At 38.2% G+C, this 20,941-nt stretch overlaps 1 protein-coding gene across 5 annotated transcripts in view; it reads left to right on the top strand.

The window, feature by feature from the left end:
- LOC130927028 (guanine nucleotide exchange factor DBS-like) overlaps positions 1 to 20,941 on the top strand; it is a 116,443-nt gene that overhangs the window by 10,708 nt on the left and 84,794 nt on the right. For 2 of the 5 annotated variants that reach the window (XM_057852493.1, XM_057852487.1), the window contains exon 1: positions 6,650 to 7,069. The exons of 1 other annotated variant lie outside the window; for it this stretch is intronic. In XM_057852493.1, coding sequence (XP_057708476.1) covers positions 6,913 to 7,069 — 157 coding nt within the window. In that variant the 5' untranslated portion in view covers positions 6,650 to 6,912. 2 more of the 5 variants (XM_057852491.1, XM_057852490.1) reach the window with 2 other exon arrangements.

Here is a 20,941-nt window from a genome sequence, read left to right as displayed (position 1 = left end):
ATGTAAACAACTATTTACTAGGGCTGGACAACATTGGAAAAAACAAACGTTACGATTTTTTGGGGGGCGTTTGCTGTATATATTGTGATATTAAACTAGAAGAATTTTTACCAGAATAGCTCTGTTTGTGTAAACTTTGGTTGACTCACTATGACCAAATAGCATTAATAAGAGATGTCCCGATCTGATCACATGATCGGAAATTGGGCCGATCACACCATTTTTCACAGGTTCTGAATCGGGTGAAAAGGGTTTTTAATTAAAAGAATATATATATATTAGGGGTGTCAAACGATTAAAATTTTTAATCGAGTTAATTACAGCTTAAAAATTAATTAATCGTAATTAATCGCAATTAATCGCAATTCAAACCATCTCTAAAGTATGCCATATTTTTCTGTAAATTATTGTTGGAATGGAAAGATAAGACACAAGACGGATATATACATACAACATACTGTACATAAGTGCTGTATTTGTTTATTATAACAATAAATCCACAAATGGCATTATTAACATTCTTTCTGTTTAAGTGATCTATGGATAGTAAGACTTGTAGTTCACAAAAGATAAATGTTATAGTTACAAGTTATAGTAATTTTATATTAAAACCCCTCTTCAGATTTTCGTTTTGATAAAATTTGTACAATTTTCAATCAAAAGTAGAGTTAATATAATAATAAGAATAAAAATAACAATAATAAGAATTGAGTGACCAAACTCTGAGTAATGCCAGCTCACTTTGCATTGTTGTTTAGCTGTGTGAGAATAGGGCCTCATTACTACAGACTGAAGTGCTTTTCTTTTTGTGAACATTATTTTTTTTGAGCGATAGCAATATTATATTTGTTGTGCTTTCACCAAATGATACTTCTGTTTGTTGTGAAGGAGTTGCAGAAGCGTATGCCAATAAACGGCGCAGCCCAAAGAACGCCTGTGTCCACTCGCCTTTATAACAGATATATCTCTGAGCATATCTTACACAAAATACAATAAGAGACACATAATTGCCACTAAAAGAAAGCAAACTTTCCGAAATATGTGTGGAGCACAAAGCAACAGCATAAACGTCTCACAACTACTAATTCTCCCACTATTAGAAGGAATAACATTAGTATGGAACGTCGCTGCGCTGCCCCCAAGCGGCCGGTGGCATTCTCTTCACTCTTAATGTCCATAAACGGCCTCATTGAAATCTGTTCGAGGCAATGCGAGAGCAGCTCATTCATTGCATGCGTTAATTGCGTCAAATATTTTAACGTGATTAATTTTAAAAATTAATTAACGCCTGTTAACGCGATAATTTTGACAGCCCTAATATATATATATTCATGTTTGTCTGCTTCATGCTGGTACAGCCTCCGGGAAAGCAGTCCAAACTGTTTTTCTTGGTCACCAGCTCGCATTTGGTTAATGATGATTGACAGGTTTGTAACTTTGATCCGGCCAGAGACGCTTCGGTAGCTCTACGATCAAAGGCACAAATGTGTTAATCATTGTTAAGCTTGGTACACAGTCATAAGTATGTTGTAGCAACTCATTCATTGCGTAAGTGAAAGGCTGTTCTCGATAGCATAAGCATCAAAGCAAAAAAATTTTTAAATCGTTATCGGATTGGGACTCTGTATCCGCAGATTCTCAAAATCAGATGATTTGGACTTGGACCCAAAAATATGCAATCGGGATATCCCGAGTATTCGCATTATACAGTTTAATCCAGGCTGAGGGGTTTATCTGTGAATGATGAAGATTGGTGTATATACTGTAAAAAGGATCGAAGAAGCCATGTCTCTGCATAATTGCCTTTTTTGAAGAAAAACAAAAGTTTACAATTAAAAAAAAAGAAAAAATGCTCACATTGCAATGGCGATGTTCAAACAATATATTGTGCAGGCCTACTATTTAGACTCAATTTAAATTGATGAATAGTCTTTAAGGAACCTAACATTCATGGTTTGGTGCAGTGGAAGGAAGCCAGAGTAGCATTGCAATGAGCAAGCACTAGAAGAAAATGCAGTCTCCACAGAGGAAGGTTTGCTGCCAAATTGCCAATGATCACTATTCCCATCTTGATTCATTTCGAAGCAATCCAGAGCACAGTAAATTCAGACTTTTCAATCACTTGCTATCTCCTTGACTACTAATGGCCTGATTGACCTACTTCCAGGGATACCCAGATCAGTGAGTCACATACTGCCGGGTTTCTTCGTGTAGGCTGAGGCATCGCTCATTATATACCAAGCATGACACAGTATCTATTGTTAATGTATGTGCTGGTACCTAGTCCAGGTCCACATTGTATGGACAGGAAGCAACACAAATTTGTAAAAGCTGGATAGTGTTTCCATATATCAGATACCACATATACTAGATATACAAGAGATTACAAGTCTCTCCTTTAGCCTCAGGTCGGAAGCTGGTCTCAGCTCACCTTCTTTCATCCGAAATTAGCTTGGATAGTGCTTCAGGATGAATGTTTTAGTGGTAACAGTCAAGTTTTTTTGATTGACCTAAAATGCAATTTTGGTGTGTTTCTGTAATCACTAGTTGTATTGGGCTATTGTTGTCATTGTGCTATGACTCCTCCAAGAAAAGAATAGACATGTCAGATGCATGATAGTGTATGACTAAGGCCTTGAGATAAGATTACAAACAGGAGTGTGTTGTGCGGATCAAACCAGATTAACAAGAAGAGGCATGGTCAACAGTGTCAGAGCTGAGAGGGGCGATGTTGCCGTCTGTCATGTAACAGTAGCAAAGCGACATTCTGTCAAAATACAAAGTCTGGTTGCGATTTCCACAATCCGCAACAACTTGAGTGTAATGTATCAATAAATAGGACTATTAGATGACAGGTTTCCAGAGGAATTGAGTTTGTTGGGGGAAAATATAGACATCAATAGAAAATTTGCTTTAAAATGCCTTCAAATTAGAGTAAGAAAGTGTAATACCATATTTTCTCAACCTGTACTACGTACATCCGTGAATGTCCAAATTGAGTACTGCTTGTGATTTTCAGTTTAGTTCAAACAGTTTGCTGAAGACATGTCAACAAAGCACATGGATTACTGGAACCATGTCCTATGGTCGGATGAGACGGACGGGCTTTCATGTGTACCATCTTCAGAATAGGCTTCCTCTTGGGGAGACAGCTATGTCACCAATTTGACGTAGAGTGCGGCGTATGATCTGAGCACTAACAGGCTGACCCCCCACCTCTTCAATCTCTGCAGCAATGCTGACAGCACTCCTGTAACGAGTCACATGACATTTTGGAGGGAAAATGACAAGCAGTACTCAATTTGGACATTTAGGGATGTACGTAGTGTTGAAATTCGCCCCCCCCCGGCCCAGACGCACCCGCGGACAGCACCAACCAAAACAAGTGCCGCTCGGCTGACGCTGCCCCGCGTGCGCCCACCGGGAAGGCCGAATCTCGCGCGTCCTCTTATTTTAACCCTTTGTATTGACTCCATGTTTCAAAAGCTTGAAGAACACTCACCGAAAACAGGTTGACAATTTATTCGTTGACAATGGTAAAAACAAGGCAAAAACAGACGACGGAGGGATAATTCTGGATCCAAAACAAGGCTATATGTTTCCGAGCAGAAAAAATCTGTCTTATCTCAGTGTCCAGTCTTTTTAAAGTCTTTGCTGACGCGGGTCTTGTCGAAGGCGTTTCCTGGCGTTGCTTTTGGATCATCCCCTCTGTGGCCGGTTTTGGGCGGTTTAGGTTCGTGCGCGGATTGGGACGCCCGCTATCAACTTTGCTGTCCGGGCTGGTTGTACTTGTTTTAGGACAAAGCGCTTTGTCCTTGGAGTTTGCTGGGAGAGCTGATTGCCAGAGTTGGTGCGTCAATCTTGTGATAAGACGGCATTGTGTATCTCTTCTCTTTCTTCTCATTAAACTATGGTGTTCTATTTATTTTATATTAGTAGTGTAGTCGGGAGTGTAGTGTGTATTTTCATGTAGTAAATATGAAAATGATACTATTTCCTGATTAATTATATTACGTGTGTTGGAGTAATGCAAACAGTTAAACGGTGCCTACGAGGGCCTGTACCGTATGTATGTGTTAGACTATATATGTGTTAGACTAATGCAGACAATTATATGGTGTGTGCGATGACGATATCTTTTCCCCTTTAGTAATTTCTAAGGGATGTACTCACTTTTGTTGCCAGGGGTTTGGATATTAATGGCTATATTTTGAGTTATTTTGAGGGGAAAATAAATTAACTCTATTATATAAGCTGGCCACAGACTACTTTTTATTGTGTCAAAGTGTCATTTTGTCAGTGTTGTCCCATGAAAAGATACACTTAAATATCTGTAGAAATGCGAGGGGTGTACTCACTTTTGTGATACACTGTAAGCCGCAGCAGTCCTCACCGTATTATGGGATTAATACACCAAAAGATATTAACCGGTAACACTTTATTTGTTGGCGGCATCATGAGATGTCATAAGACCAAATGAACCACCATGAAGCTTCGAACCAATTGACTGCAAAGCTTCATTGCTTCAAGAAGCTTCATTTGACCATCCCCACTCCCATGGGGGAGACAGTCAACCTCTGCTTCCAACTGCTGTCAACACTGTTGTCATCCAACATGCCTCCTAGCATGCATTACAGTGCTACATATGAAAATAACAGTCATAATTCATGTTCCATGCTAATTATTTCTTAGTCACTGTTCCAATTGTTTCATTAATTGCTATTTATGGTATTTGGTAACACTTTAATTGACAGTGGTGCCATAAACCTGTGCCAAAGACCATCTTAATTACAACATGACACTGCCATGAGCATTAATGAGTGCTTACGACAGAAGTCATTTTGTGTCATCCAGCAAATTATCTCACTTTTAAATAGATGTAAAAATTCTGAGCTGGACATAAATGGAGTTACTGACATAATATGCCAGCGTTCCTTAATGCCCATGACAGTGTCATGTCATAATTATGACGGTCTAATGGTGGTCTTACCATGCCACTGTCAAATAAACTGTTACCTATTAACCCAAATAAATCAACAAATAAACTGCACTGGACTTACAGTGTATCCATTGACGAAAGCCGTTTTTGTGTCAAATTTGGTGGGTAGGTTACGGATAAAGATGTGCCGATCGGCAAAAAAATATCGGACATGGCTTTTTTTATTTTATTTTATTTTTTTAATTAATTCGTTTTCTAATTAAAGTTACAGACAAAATGTCTTACATTCATCCAGAGTCTTTAGTTTTGGCTTAAAGTAGGGCTATCAAATTTATCGTGTAAACGGCGGTAATTAATTTTTTAAAAAATTATTCACGTTAAAATATTTAATGCAATTAACGCATGCGCTGCACAAACCACTCACGCATAGCCGCGTTCAATCTATAATGGCGCCGTTTTACCCATATATAGAGCTAACAGGCAGCGTAGAATGAGTAGAGAGAATTTTGGCAGTCTTTGGAGCCTCTTTTTAATTGGCTAAAACCTTAAAATCCCTCTCTCAACATTTAGAAATATCGTGGGAAACAATGTGGTGAAGAACAGTAGTGGTTGATCTTTTCCTTAACACCCTATGTTACTTCCCAACGCAGAGAAGATATATCAATTGGTGCCACTACACACAGTCATGGTTGCACTTCCCATCATGCATTTGGGCAGAACAGTTAAATGGCTACAGTATCATTTACTGAAAGCTCAACAAATACACTAGATGGTAATATTTAGTCACAATATACAAAGTCACATTTATCCTTTAAGAATTACAAGTCTTTCTATCCGTGGATCCCTCTCACAGAAAGAATGTTAATAATGTAAATGCCATCTTGAGGATTTATTGTCATAATAAACAAATACAGTACTTATGTACTGTATGTTGAATGTATATATTCGTCCGAGTTTTATTCGTTTTTTTCTTAATGCATTGCCAAAATGTATATGATCGGGAAAAATTATCGGGAATGATTGGAATTGAATCGGGAGCAAAAAAAAAAGCAATCGGATCGGGAAATATTGGGATCGGTAGATACTCAAACTAAAACGATCGGGATCAGATCGGGAGCAAAAAAACATGATTGGAACAACCCTAGTTACAGATTTAGGATTAAATAACGGAAGTAGATTTTTTTTTTTTAAGTAAAAGTTAGGATATGCAGGAGAGCGCGTTTCCCTGCATATTCTTGTAAAGCACCATACAGGTATTGGTCCGTTCTACAAATAAGACACTATTTTCGAGTTTGAGGATAGTAGGGGACAAAGCACATTCCTTGAAATCTCAATATGGGACGCGTACCTTTGTTTCTGAATAATGGACGATTCCGTTTTTCAAGGGACAGTTGGCAACCCTGACTGTTGTGCACACAACAAACAATGTCTAACGCTACGTTCTCCCTACGTTGTCTTCCTGGACAAATATTTGTTCACGCAACAGCACAAGTATAGCAAACTCTTCATTCTGGTGTTCCGGTAGTGGAAATAAGTTGGAGGTATCCGGGAAGACATGGTGCGGGGAAAGCCGAGGCAGATTAGTAGAGGAGTGGAAGAATATAATTAGCCCGAGCAGCAGAAGGGGATTTGTGCTTCACCGGCTGCTGTCTCCTTCCAGCAGAGAAACCTATGCGGCCGTCAATAGTTGACACTTGCGATGAGGTATGTGAGTCTACCGGAGTGTGTGTGTTCATGCAGAGCAAAGCAAGGTCTATTCTTGCCAATAGCGTGACCGTTTGCAGAGGTTGTGCAGTGACTCAGCTCTTTAGACCTACCAGGCTTTGCATTAGGTCCCCGATATGCATCTGCAGGAGAAGCCGGATCGCGGGATTCCTGCATATCGGGCTAATCGTGTACGATCTTAGAGGTGAACAGGATGCTTCCAGTGGCTAACCTTGAAGATTGAGTTTTTGAAACCATCCCAAGGCCCAATGTCTCTGCACGAGTTCTTGCGGGAGGGCGGCGAGGCGTCATACCGGATCATGAACCGGCTCAGTCTTCTGATCCAGAACTTGGACATCTCAGGACTTGGATCTTCTTTCGCTTTCAGTCCAGCCAGTCGTAAGAATTCCTGGAAGGATTGGGATGGTAAGAGGAGATGATAGTTTTTGCGCACTGACAATCCCAAGTGGAATTTGTGGAAAAGTCTGTGCAAGTGCTCATAATTTCAAATTAGAGGGTTGCTGATTGTTAGTTTGTGTAGGTTTTTAGAATAGTTGCATGTGCTTTTAGTGTGTTTAGTCAGCTGTCATGTTTTGATCGTCATTTGTGAATTTGTTTGTAAGTATTTGGTTAATAATGTTAAAATTTTGGACATAAGCGGAGAAGATTTTGGATATAAGCGGAGTTTGACCTTTGTGGCAGGAGCAAAAATGTTGATGACCTCGAAACGCAGAGTTGGCAATAAAATCAATTTACAAGATATACGCTCCGATAGTAGCTTAGCCTGTGCTTGTACATACAGGCATCCCAGCTGTGTGTGTGTGTGTGCGTGTGTTTTTCTGTCTTACCTAGTGGAGAATTAGACGCTGTATCCATTTTGACTGAATATTCCAGCCAGCAACATTTATAATAATATGTGAAAATTAGCATTTTTTTGTTTGTTTGTTTCCAATCATTTTTTAGGGTTAACGTCTTTAATAGAGCAAGCTGAAACCCCGCTCAACATTTTGTTCAGCGTTTCATGGTCCACATCTTCAATCCTTGGTTCTGGCTCAGTAGTCGTTGTCGCTTTTGAAAGCTTAGGTTTGAAAAAATTACGTATATCTATCTTCCATCTTCTGTCCTCAGGTGTTTTTTGGGGGAGGCTAAGCATAGCAAATGACTGTCTCTAAGGTGATAGTCACATGATCTGTTTGAAAAATAATTTTGACCTCTATAGAAATAATTTATTAAAATATATTTTTGGGTTAGTTTCATTCATTTTTATTGTTTGTTTTATTGCTTTACAACTTTTATAGACAACATTTTACCGGCAAAGTCTTAATTTTAAATTCATATATTGGAAAGTCAATTATATGCACTGACACTTTAGGCCACCAGGTAGGGCTAATCTCCACGTATGATTTTGGATAATAGGGATTATGCAATAAAGTGGGAGGTAAGGTTTTCTTAGAATTTGGTGGTTGATTTGTTTGTTATTTTTTTCAATCCCCGGTTTTTGTTGAATTCGTTTATCAGTAGGATTAAAGAAAGGTGAAGTTTTTATTGCCATGTATTTGTTCTTTTAATAGGTTCACAAATTAAAGTGTTTAGCAAAAGGGTATTTATTATCATCATCTGTTAGTCATTAGGCTAGTTTTAAAGTGTCAACTAGAGATTTTACGTCAAACAGCATTTTTTTTTTTTTGGGTGGAGGAGGTATATTGATAGTGCAAAAATAGTACTGTACAGTGATCGCTCGTTTTTCACAGTTAATGGGGACCAGAACCAGCTGCAATAAGTGAAAAACCATGAAGTAGCGTGCCACTCCCCACCCTTTTTTTTTTTTTGTTCAATGTATTTTTTCAGATTTAGCATTGGAAAGAGATACATATAAGACATGTTTTTTCACTTTTTTAAGTGTTTAAAAAAACCTTTTAAATAAATGTTTTTTTAAGCAATTCAAATGTTATAATTATAATAAGCAGCACCCCCCCCCCCGCAAAAAATTAAGCACTGCAATAATTATGTTTTAAACATGTGACTGTCCCACCGACTTATTTTTAAACAAAGTTTGAGTCCACTCAAATCCACACAAGCTGCGCACTTAGACACGAGTTGCCACAGCAACTGTTTAACAAGTTTAACGATGATTGACGCATGCGGCGCATTGAAGTTTCGGCTTTAAAACATCTCTGGCCAGATCGAACCTTAACGTCTGTCAATCCTAATAAGCAACTCCAGTGCACTGCCTGACCAAGAAAAGCAGCAGGAGAGTGAGACAACGTGATCGGATTTGGACAGCTATTTATTTATTCATTTTTTTGATTTTAAAAAATCCACAAAGGACTGAGGGCACGAAGTTTGAAGTGCGAAGTAGTGGGGGTCACTGTGTACGATTTTGCATGCTACAAAGTATTTGTTTTGGAGGCCATTGATCTAAGACTGCAAGGGGAGCTAAGCTTCTCCCAAAATGTCAAAAAATAAGTGATCAAATGTATACTGTTGTGTGTACAGGGCGTTGACAAAATTTACGCTACAGCACGCTCAACTTTTGTTCAGAATTAGCTTCTTATCACTGGTTACGATGCGGCTTTTCATTCATTCGCACAGCTTCACAGTCCTTCAAATAAGCTGTGCTTCTCCAGAGTTGAGAGTACATTGTTATAGAATAGAATAGAATAGAATAGAATAGAATAGAATAGAATAGAATAGCCCTTTTTTGTCATTATGCAGTTGTAAAATGAAATTGTGGAGCGTCTCCCTTTACTGTGCAGGACAAGTAAAAATTTCTAAAGTGACTTGCAAGAATAAAAGTATAAAATCTAAATAGATATAAAATATGTATGAGGTAGTCTATGTTCAGGCAATGCAAATAATTGAAGTGAATTAGCAGCAGTTGACAGTGAAGGCATTAAATATTGCACATGAATATTGCATGTTAATAAGTATTGCACATAGAATATTTGTGACTAAAAGTTAAGTAGCAGCAGTTGACTGTGAGGCATTGAATATTGCACTCAGTAAGTATTGCACATAGTATATTGCATGTAAATGAATATTGGATATTGGGTGATGTGGTGTTACATATCGCTGTTCAGGATGGAGATGGCTTTTGCAAAGAAACTGTTACTCAGTCTGTTCGTTCTTGCTTTTTAAACACCTATAGCATCTCCCTACAACAGCGAAATGAGACGAGACATTGGTTAAAGGCTGGGTTCATCCCGCCCATCGGACGCTGTGCATCTCTGGGGGTCTATGCCCAGTGAGCAGGGCTTGGCTCTGGTTTTCTCGGTGATGATTGGATGATCTGTCTGAGGTTGAATCATTTTTTGATTGACAAGGAAATGAGTGAATCAGTGATTTTGTGGTATTAACATCCGTGTAAGGCATTTTTCAATTTTCATTCCATTGCTCCGAGTTGCACCGGAGACTTTCAATATCATCCAACAACACTTGCTTTGTTAAAAACGACTCGAGCTTATTTCTGGTGGGGTTTTTTCTATTTTAGCTGCTTGTGTTTCTATTGTAGCTGCTTGTGTTTGGAGACTTGACTTCTGGCACTCTCGTTTCTTTCCCTACCAAGTAGTGGGTGCCGCTGAGCCCCTCCTCAGTAATCATAGGCTGATGTGTTGGAATTTTTGCAATAAACCCCATTTCTCTACAATTTTGAAGAATGTTGGGAGACCAAGGTTACCGTTGTTAGCATTGAGGCAAGTATCAATAATGTTAAATTGTCATAAACATGTCTGACATCTTCAATTTTTCATAGAGTTTTTTTTTTTTTTTTCCCAAGTTTTATTACTCGGTTGGCATTAGGACAATGGCGTAGGTTTGCATAGGGACAGTAGGGACATAACACTACCAACTTTTCAGGATGCGCAAATTGTCCCCACCGACTTTTAAGCCAATTTATATGCATTATATAATTTGTTCAGTTATATAGGTAATTTATTTATTTATTTATTTAATTGTATTCCCATATGTTGCAAGAAAAGCATTGATCCTACCATTATTAAGTGAATTATTTTCATTATGTTAAAATTTTAAAACCGCTTTCACTTGCTGAATGCACGAGTCCATTTTTTTCCCCCTTCAAACACACGTTTGATTGGCTGATGACGTCACCCGTCCCCAACACACATGCACGCTTACACTTGCACAGCCCCTATGTCGATAACATGCCGCCTCCTCCCAAGAAGAGGGATATTTTAAGTTTTTTTCGGCCAGCAGCAGCCATCGTAAGTCATTTCAAAATGTTGTGGAGGTGGAAAACACGCCACTATTTTTGCTACTGTAAGTCAGACATGCATCAGAGTTGGCAAAACATTAAACTGTGTGAACTTGCTAACCTGAAAAACTCGAGTAGGAAGCTGCTTAGAGAGAAGTGTCCTTCTGTTTCTGTTTTCTACTGTTAACGTTAATTAAACTGAGAAATCAAGTTACCTTTGCTGGAAACTATAGAACCAGAAAATCGTCAGCAAGAAGCTGCTTAGAAAGAGACGGGTGCTGCATAAACTCATACGTTGCTCACACAACATAATCACAATTAACTATTTACGTTTTAAAAAATCTAGGGATGCCGTGAGCTACCCACACTAGCGTTGCGATCCACTGGTCGATTATAATGGACGTAACGAGCACCCCTGATTTAGCCTATCAATTAATTTGGTGCATATTCGAGTGAAATGTAGCCCTGACCCCCGTTCACCCAATCTATTTGGTCTTATTTTTATGTCGCATCCCGAGCAAAAAAATGTATATGCAGATTATGCTGTTACACTGTCCCTACCCATGTTGAGACCAAACTTACACCCTTGCATTAGGAGCCTAATACGTCATTTTCAAAGTATCGAAATCGGCAAAAAAATATCGGACATGCCTTTTTTTAATATATGTATATTTTTTAATTAAATCGTTTTCTAATTGTATTTAATGTTACAGACATAATGTGTTATACTCTAGGGTTATCAAACTTATCGCGTTAACGGCGAGAATGAATATTTATTACATTTATCACGTTACAATATTTTACGCAATTAACGCATGCGCTGCACGACCCACTCACGCATTGTCGCGTTCAATCTATAATGGCGTCATTTTACCCATACAGTATATAGAGCTAAAAGCCAGTGTAAAATGAGTAGAGAGAATTTTGGCAGCCTTTGGAGCCTTTTTTTAAATGGCTAAAGCCTTACAATCCCTCTCCCAACGATTAGAATAATCGTGGGAAGCAATGTAGGGAAGAAAGGTAGTAGTTGATCTTTTTCTTAACACCCTATGTTATTTCCCAACGCAGAGAAGATATATGAATTGGTACCACGACGCACAGTCATGGTTGCACTTCCCATCATGCATTTGGGCAGAAGTTAAATGGCTATAGTATCTTTACTGAAAGCTCAACAAATACACTAGATGGCAATATTTAGTCAGAACATACAAAGTCACATTTATTCTTTAAGAATTACAAGTCTTTCTATCGGTGGATCCCTCTCACAGAAAGAATGTTAATAATATAAATGCCATCTTGAGGATTTATTGTCATAATAAACAAATACAGTACTTATGTACTGTATGTTGAATGTATATATTCGTCGTCGAGTTTTATTCATTTTTTTCTTAATGCATTGCCAAACTGTATATGATCGGGAAAAATTATCGGGAATGATTGGAATTAAATCGGGAGCAAAAAAACGCAATCGGATCGGGAACGGGAAATATCAGATACTCAAACTAAAACGATCGGGATCGGATCGGGAGCAAAAAAACATGATCGGAACAACCCTAGCTTAAAACAATTCGTTTGAATACAAATGGCTGTTTATGGAGTGATGCACAATTTACTCTACATTCACATAGCAAGCGCACTCCATCACATTGTGAAATAGCAGTGGAAAGTTCATTTAAATACTGGTAATATTCTCATTTTTATCTCTTATGTTGGCTTCCCTCTCATTTCTTTGTGTGGACCACATTCAGAGTGTGTGCTTTTACTGTCAGTCTGTCTGTCTGTGTGTGTGTGTGTGGGCGAGTGCAAGCCTGTGCTGCATCAACAAACGCTACCAGCATACAAATCTGGGCGTCTGCACAGCACTTTTTGCTGTCATTTGCGTTTTAGCCGCAAGCGCAGCAGCTGCTTCGAAGACGAGGGAAACGCTTGGTGTTCTGTCGGGCTCACAGTTTCCACTTGAGACCTCCTGTGGTCCTTGCAAGGCGCAGGGAGGAAAGAATGGTGAGGAAAGCCAAGAGGAATGCTTCTAAATGGGAAAATGCGATTCCAATGGTTACCCTTAAGCGACGTGAGTGAAAGAACATTTTAATGGTGTTGTACTTCTATATGATACTTGTGTCGTTTCCATTGTAAGATGCTTTTTTTTGTTGTTGTTCAAGGTCATCTTCAAATGTAGATGGTTGGTGTCTGCTTGGAAATATATAATTGTCTCCTAACTCAAAAAGTATGTGTAAGGCAGAATGATAACTTGCATCTGTTGTTTGTACTTTGTACTAAACAAATTGAAATATTTATTGATTTTGGGGAAAAAAATACAGTATATTAGTGCTGCAGTGATTAATCGATTCACTCGAGTAATTCGATTAGAAAAAAAGATTCTAATTAAATTTTGCTGCTTTGAGTATTCATTTAATTAAAGTGCGTTGTAATGGTTTCTTTTGAAAGTGTTTGCATTTAGTTTTATTGATTTGGGTTGATACACTGCCCTCTAGTGGCAAAAGTGAATATGATACAACTCATTTCACATGGCTGAATCCATCTGCTCCCTTTTAAGACCAACAAAAGCCAAGTTTTTGTTTGAGCTAATGTTTTTTCATTGTGTTTGTAATTTAGTTTATAGGTATATTTTGACGTTTTTTTTTTTTGTGGGAATATGTGTTCGAACCATTTGTTGAGAGCATTGTAAAATGTATTTATTTTATTTTTATTTTTTTAGCATTTTATAGCATTTAAGCTAGTGGACTTTTGCTATGTAAGTTCTCCAGTTGTTATTTTGTTGTTCTTCAATCTCATTTATTTATTTATTTATTTGCTGTTTGAGGCTCAGCTCTGGTGTTTTAATTGCTTATGCATAGACTTCATAATATATTGATGGGACACGGGGCGCTTCAAAGCTGAACGATTGGAAACACAGAGGGCTTTTTACGTTAAAAATTCTTAAATAATAAAATTCTTAAAGAAAAAAAAGCTTAAAACCTAGAATTTTTCATAGATATGAATGTAAAACAGTCTCGATTCTTGATTAAAAGCATAAAACCGGGCAGTTAGTATTTATTTTACGTAAATATGTCGCGTGTGATGCTAGTCATTTAGCCAATGTGGCGCCTTCTTATCACAACAAAGAGATTTTTACGATGAAAATTCCTTTGAATAAATGCTTAAATGTTCTTTTATTTTTCACAGAATTTTTTTTGGGGGGGAACCTTGAAGTTGTTACATTTATCATGAGTAAAGCATCCAGTAGGGCATTACAATACAATCAGCCGTAATAAGTTAAGTCCACGACCCCATGTATCGGAATCGCATTTTGTAGTTGGACAATATCTGTATATCAGTTATCAGTTAAAAAAGTCACTATCAGACAACTCAAACTGATTGGTCAACAGAAGGATAACAGTTGAAGAGAATAATTGAAAAAGAAAAGACGCAGAAAAAAACACATCAAGGAACATAAGAAACATTAATTGAAACAAAATACGGGCAGATATCTTGTCCAATTACGTTGATTTCTAGGGAAGAAAATATGAAGTTGACAACATTGGTATGCACATTTTCAGTATGTAGTCTTCAATTAAATATCGCATGCAGCTACGTTTACTCCCAAATGTCTTTTGTTAATTTTTCTTTGCAAATTGACTTTATTAAGTTTTTACCCTGATTCCGGTTCAATTATCTTTATGTTAATTCTTTACAGTACATTTTGAATCATTGGCCATCACAAACCAACCTTTAGCACTACGAAGACCAACCCAATGTTAGCCTTGGTGTTTACTTTCTCATTTATTGCACTGATATGTGTGCATTTGGTTCATTGGGCAAATAAAACACCTTATATAACATATACTTGTATTCAAAGGCGTAGGTTTGCATAGGGATGGTAGGGACATAACACTACCAACATTTCAGAATGCTCAAATTGTGCCCACCAACTCTGAAGCAACCTTATTTGCATTATATAATGAGTTCAGTTACATAGATAATTTAGATTGTCCATGTTTTTTCAATTTATTGATGCCAATGTACTTATATTCCATTGACACCTATTTATGTTGATACCATTGACGTCCATGGACGTCCAAATTTTTTCCCATTCATTTTCAATGGCAAAAAAGAACAATGTCCCCAAATCAGTAGGAAATGACCAAATATCAATAGGACATGTACCCCAAATGTCCCCGATTGCATTGACGCTTATGGAGGGTGATGCCATTGACGTGCATGGACGTCCAAACTGCGCATTCATTTCCAATGGCATTTCATCATGTTTTTTCAAATTAATGATGCCAATGTACTTAGATTCCATTGACACCTATGTAAGTTGATACCGTTGACGTCCTTGGACGTCCAAATTTTTTCCCATTCATTTTCAATGGCAAAAAAACAATGTCCCCAAATCAACAGGAAATGACCAGATATCAATAGGACGTGTACCCTAAATGTCCCCGATTGCATTGACGCTTATGGAGGGTGACACCATTGACGTCCAGAGACGTCCAAATTTTTTCCCATTCATTTTCAATGGCAAAAAAAACAATGTCTCCAAATCAACAGGAAATGACTAAATATCAATAGGACATGTACCCCAAATGTCCCCGATTGCATTGACGCTTATGGAGGGTGATGTCATTGACGTCCATGGACGTCCAAACTTCCCATTCATTTCCAATGGCATTTCAGCATGTTTTTTCATTTTATTGATGCCAATGTACTTAGATTCCATTGACACCTATGTAAGTTGATACCGTTGCATACCTGTTAAGTTGTAGAAATTGCAAATAGGGAGATTTCTGTTTGCCAACCCCGATGATGCGAGCGCGCGCGACAATCGCTAAGACAAAATGCAACCATTTTTTTTCAAGTTCATTTTGGTCACAACACTTGTGTAAAAATTAACTACACTGTCAAAGAACCTCTTTTTGGTGGCATCAGAGATAGTCTTCAACTTGCTCCATGTATTGTCTGGCATCATGTGATACTGCTATGTTGCCTGTGTCATGCCAGTTCTCCTTGTTCCTGTAATCAACATCTAGGATATCCTCAGCTTTCCTGATCACATCCATTTGCACAAATTTGGACATCAGCTTCCTCAGCAACCTCTTCATCTCATCAACCATCACTCCAATTAGGGTTTCGTGAGACTAAATCAGCAAGATTAAAAACATTAATTACATCATTTAGAAAATTAATCATATTTGTTTTTAAAAGTATCTTTGTCATGGCAGTTTTATAATTGAATTGTAACCTAGAATTGAAACTTTATATTTTTTGTTTCACCACAGTAATAATGATATAATGTAATAAAGTGTATAGTATACACTTTAGCTTTAGCATAATAGCGAATCTAAATGATTAAACTTCAAGTAAGTAACGATACGCTTTCTCACTTAAATTCATATATTGTGGGGGTAGGACCGCAGTGGTTTAATATTCCATGATGTTTGATCCACGAAAACACAGAGTAAAGCAGCGACTTCTTCCTCGTCATCGTTCTCCCATCATTAGCTCTAATGCTATTAGCATTAGGCTAGTTAGCTATCGCTGGCAGGTAAGACTTACGGCAATTACGTTGACAAACGTCGTTTTTCCCGAATACTGGAGGCCGACCAGGGTCAGCTCCATCTCTTCCTTCCAAAATAAAGACTTGAACCAGTCTAAAAGCCGGTTTATTAGTGCCAGCATCTTGGGAAGTCGGTGGTGCTTCGCCTCTTCCCTCCCTGTCAGATGTATGGGTTGGGCTTTTCCAGCTCTGAAGGGGAGGGAGGGCAGGGAAGTCGGAGACGGCCAGGCTATTCGTTGTTGGTCACTTTCCGAATCGGGCCGAATGGTATCGTTACAAACGGTGACAAACAAAAATGTAAAAAAAAAAAAAATTGACATTTTTGGAAAATCGGGAGATTTGGCTTTCTAATCGTGAGGCGTGAGCATTGGGGTCAAAATCGGGAGTCTCCCGACCAAATCGTCAAACTTAACAGGTCTGCCGTTGACGTCCTTGGACGTCCAAATTTTTTCCCATTCATTTTCAATGGCAAAAAAAACAATATCCCCAAATCAACAGGAAATGACCAGATATCAATAGGACGTGTAACCCAAATGTCCCCGATTGCATTGACGTTTATGGAGGGTGGTGCCATTGACGGCCATGGACGTCCAATTTTCCCAATCATTTCTAATGGCGTTTACTTTGTTTAATGCCATTGACTGTCCATTCTATTGATGTTCAACAAACATTCTAAGTTGGTCTGGCGTGCCACGAAAGATGCGCATGCTGTAAAGCACCTCATACCCACTGTGAAGTGTGGGGGTGGGTCAGTGATGCTGTGGGGCTGTTTCGCTTCCAAAGGCCCTGGGAATCTTGTTAGGGTGCATGGCATCATGAATGCTTTGAAATACCAGGACATTTTAAATCAAAATCTGTTGCCCTCTGCCCGAAAGCTGAAGATGGGTCGTCACTGGGTCTTTCAGCAAGACAATGACCCTAAACATATGGCCAAATCTACACAGAAATGGTTCACCAGACACAAAATCAAGCTCCTCCCATGGCCATCTCAGTCCCGAGACCTTGTTTTGTTAGCAAAAGAGGGCTGTACAAAGTATTAACACCAGGGGTGCTAATAATTGTGACACACATTATTTGATGTCAAATAATTTTTATTTTATGTGTGATTTTTTTCCCCACTGAACGAATGCACTTGTATTGAAGGTTGGATTTTTCTCTTTTTTTCCATTAAGGTCCCATATTATTTGAATTTAAAAAAAATATTAGAAGCTAAAAAACACATCTTTTTCAGGGGTGCCAATAATTATGGAAGGCACTGTATCAATTAATTAGGTTCATATGTGCGAGAAATGTAGCCCTGACACCTGTTCACCCAATGTGTTTGGTCTTATTAATGTCCTGTACATGCAGGTCATGCTGTTATATCGTCCCCACCAATGTTGAGACCAAAACTGCGCCCTTGCTTGAATTATAATAAAAACTCCTTGTTCGAACTTTCCAGCTGACTTTGGAGTGCGCTGAATCTTTCTTCAAGTCACTGAACTTACATTGTCACATTGTAGTCAAGTAAGAGTGCTGTTCTTTGACAGTGACTTTAGAATTAGGTCTCTGAGTTAGTGATAATGGAGTCTTTTGAGTGGTGTAAATAAGGCCGAGGGCTTTGAATGGCCAAAGTCTGTGAATTGTTAAAGAGAGATTCAGACTGTGTTTTAAATGGGTCTGTCAGAATGGAGGCTTTGTACTTTTAAGGCTCATGAGATAATGCAGCTGAGTGGAACAGTGTACACTGACCACCTGACCTTGTTACTTCGTCAAACCTGTGCAGTCGAAGATAACAGAGAAGCAAACTGTACTTTTTGTTTTTTTTCTTTCTTTTTTTCCGACTTTATGCTGCTGAAATTTGAAACTCATTTAAAAGCAACATTAAGTAAACTTTCGGTTTTGGTCGATTTTAGCGACTCCAGTGGACAAAAGTGGTAGTGTTTTGCCTAAAAGAAGACATACAGTAGACTCCAACATCAGTTGACAAGACAGCAAATTGTGCCACGCCTTCCCATAGGGGGCCGGACCCAGTCAGAAGTTGAGTTAGCTTTCACTGTGATAAACTCAAACACACGCTGCGTTCAAACGCCGGATTTAAGTGGAAATAGGACAAATGTTTTACTGCATACAAGCAGAAAGGAATGTCTCAAGAATGATTAGGTCGAGGATTCACGGTAATCATGATATAAAATAGCACCATGCATGCACTTTGAAACGTTGTGAAAAAAATGAAATGAATGAAAAAAATGAGCGTAACGTTGGCTTTCAATATTTACATAAAATGAACGATAACTGCCCGTTTTATTGCTTTTAACCAAGAGTCTAGAGTGTTTTAAGTTCATATCTATAGAAATTCTGCGATTTAAGCATTTATTTACAAGAATCTTCAACTTAAAAAGCACTTTGTTTCGTGACAGCCCTCATGGATTACACAATACCGTAACTTTTGCTTAAAATATTTACGTAAAATGAGCAATGACTGCCCCTTTTTTGCTTTTAACCAAGACTCTAAAGTATTTTACATTCATATCTGTAGAAATGCCACGATTTAAGCATTTATTCACAAGAGTTTTTAACTTAAAAAGCTTTTTGTTTCGTGATGGCCGCGATGTTGGATTACACAATGCTGTAACTTTTGCTGGAAATATTTACGTAAAATGAACGATAACGGCCCGGTTTTTTTTTTTTTTTTTTTTGCTCTTAAGTTTTGACCAAAAATGTAGACTGTTTTACGTTCATATCTATAGAAACTCTGTGATTTAAGCATTTATTTACAAGAATTTTCAACTTAAAAAACTCTTTGTTTTGTGACTGCCGCCATGTTGGATTTTGTATAGCTACACAGTAGCGGATTTCAACCAAAATAATTTGTGCTTGTATATTGAAAAATGCTAATTTTGCTTTTGTTGAGTAAAATTGAGATGATTCTTCTTGCTTTCCTCAAGTATTAAGTTTTTGATTTGAAAGTTTAGTGATTTATTAGCCTTTGAAAACTCATTTTATTCATTTATTTATTATTATTTTTTAAATGTAGTTGCTATTTTTGGCAAAACGTATGATATGTTAAATATTGCTATTGATCCTGAATATATACAGTAGGTGATTACATCTTCATTTGGGGATTTGTGTGCATCTAGCGTAAAATCGGAGAATTTTATAGCCATTTAAAGTTTTGTTATATTTGAATTAAAAAAAAAAAAAAATCGAGATTTTATTCGGGAACGACTTTGAATTTTTTTGATGTTGCTGCTCGTGGAGACTCATATATGGCTAAGGGAGGTGCCTGTTTTGGTTTTAGATCGCTAGCGGCTTTGGTTTTGAAAATATTGAATTGTAAGTTTGTGAAAATAGGCCCCCTACGGATGGGCCCGAGACCCGTAAACTGACAGTAAAGTCTATGGACTGCATTTCCCATGAGTACCAGCGCACAGTGTCTTAAAATCCTGATCTAACGGTCATCTGCAGATGGAGTTCTGTTTCTGTTTCCAGCGGCTGCATGAAGGATGAATAGTAATAAGGTAATGAATCCACTTATGGCTATACAATAGCATATGACGGTTAGCAACCGTATGGCTTAGTGTGGCTAACCCCCACTTCACCCGACTCGTCTACGACTTCGGTTGGGGGGGCCAGTGTTTATTCTTGAGTTTCCTTTTATGCTGGTAGCCTTTTTTATCCTTCTCTGACAAAACTTTTTGTCTCTTTTGTTGCTCAGCCATCCTTGCAGAATTCGAGCGAAAAGCATTCGGATCAACTTACGTCTTTATAACAAATGAAGAAAGGGGGAAGTGACGTATGCCATGAAGCAGTCGGCACATTTGTAGTTTTTTTGTGTGGCACGGTCCCTGCCACCCTCCTCAAAGTTGCATAGTGCCAGTGAAAGTGATACAGACCCCCTCAAGATATAAAAGAGGTGTCATTCAACTATCGTAATTTTTGGACTATAAGGCTCACCTGACTATAAGCTGCCACCCACCAAATTTGGCAAGAAAACATCACTAGTTGCTAGTTATGGTATTTTGGTAACACTTTATTTGACAGTGGTGCCATAAGACTGTTATAAGACCAACATAATTATGACATGACACTCCCATGAGCTTTAATGAATGCTTATGACGAATGTCATTTTGTGTCATTCGGCAAATTCTCAGTTTGGATGGATGTACCGTAATTTTCGCACTATAACGCACACCTGACTATAAGCCGCCACCTACCAAATTTGGCACGAAAACGCCATTTATTAATACATAAGCAGCACTGGAATAAAAGCCTTACTGTATTATGGGATATTTACACCAAAAGATATTAACCGGTAACACTTTATTTGACAGCGGCATCATACAACTGTCATAAGACCAAATGAAACACCATGAGCTTTGAATAAATTGGATGCAAAGCTTCATTGCTTCAAGAAGCTTCATTTGGCCATCACTGCTGCCTAGGGGGAGACGGTCAACCTCTGCTGCCACCTGGCGTCAACACTGTTGTCGTCCAGCATGCCTCCAAGCATGCGTTGCAGTGGTACAGATGTAAATAATAATCAAAATTT

Source organism: Corythoichthys intestinalis, chromosome 12, assembly GCF_030265065.1.
Source record: "Corythoichthys intestinalis isolate RoL2023-P3 chromosome 12, ASM3026506v1, whole genome shotgun sequence".
Taxonomy (NCBI): Eukaryota; Metazoa; Chordata; class Actinopteri; order Syngnathiformes; family Syngnathidae; genus Corythoichthys; species Corythoichthys intestinalis.
Note: the sequence above shows the minus strand (reverse complement) of the source record. Positions and strands in the feature narration are given on the sequence as shown.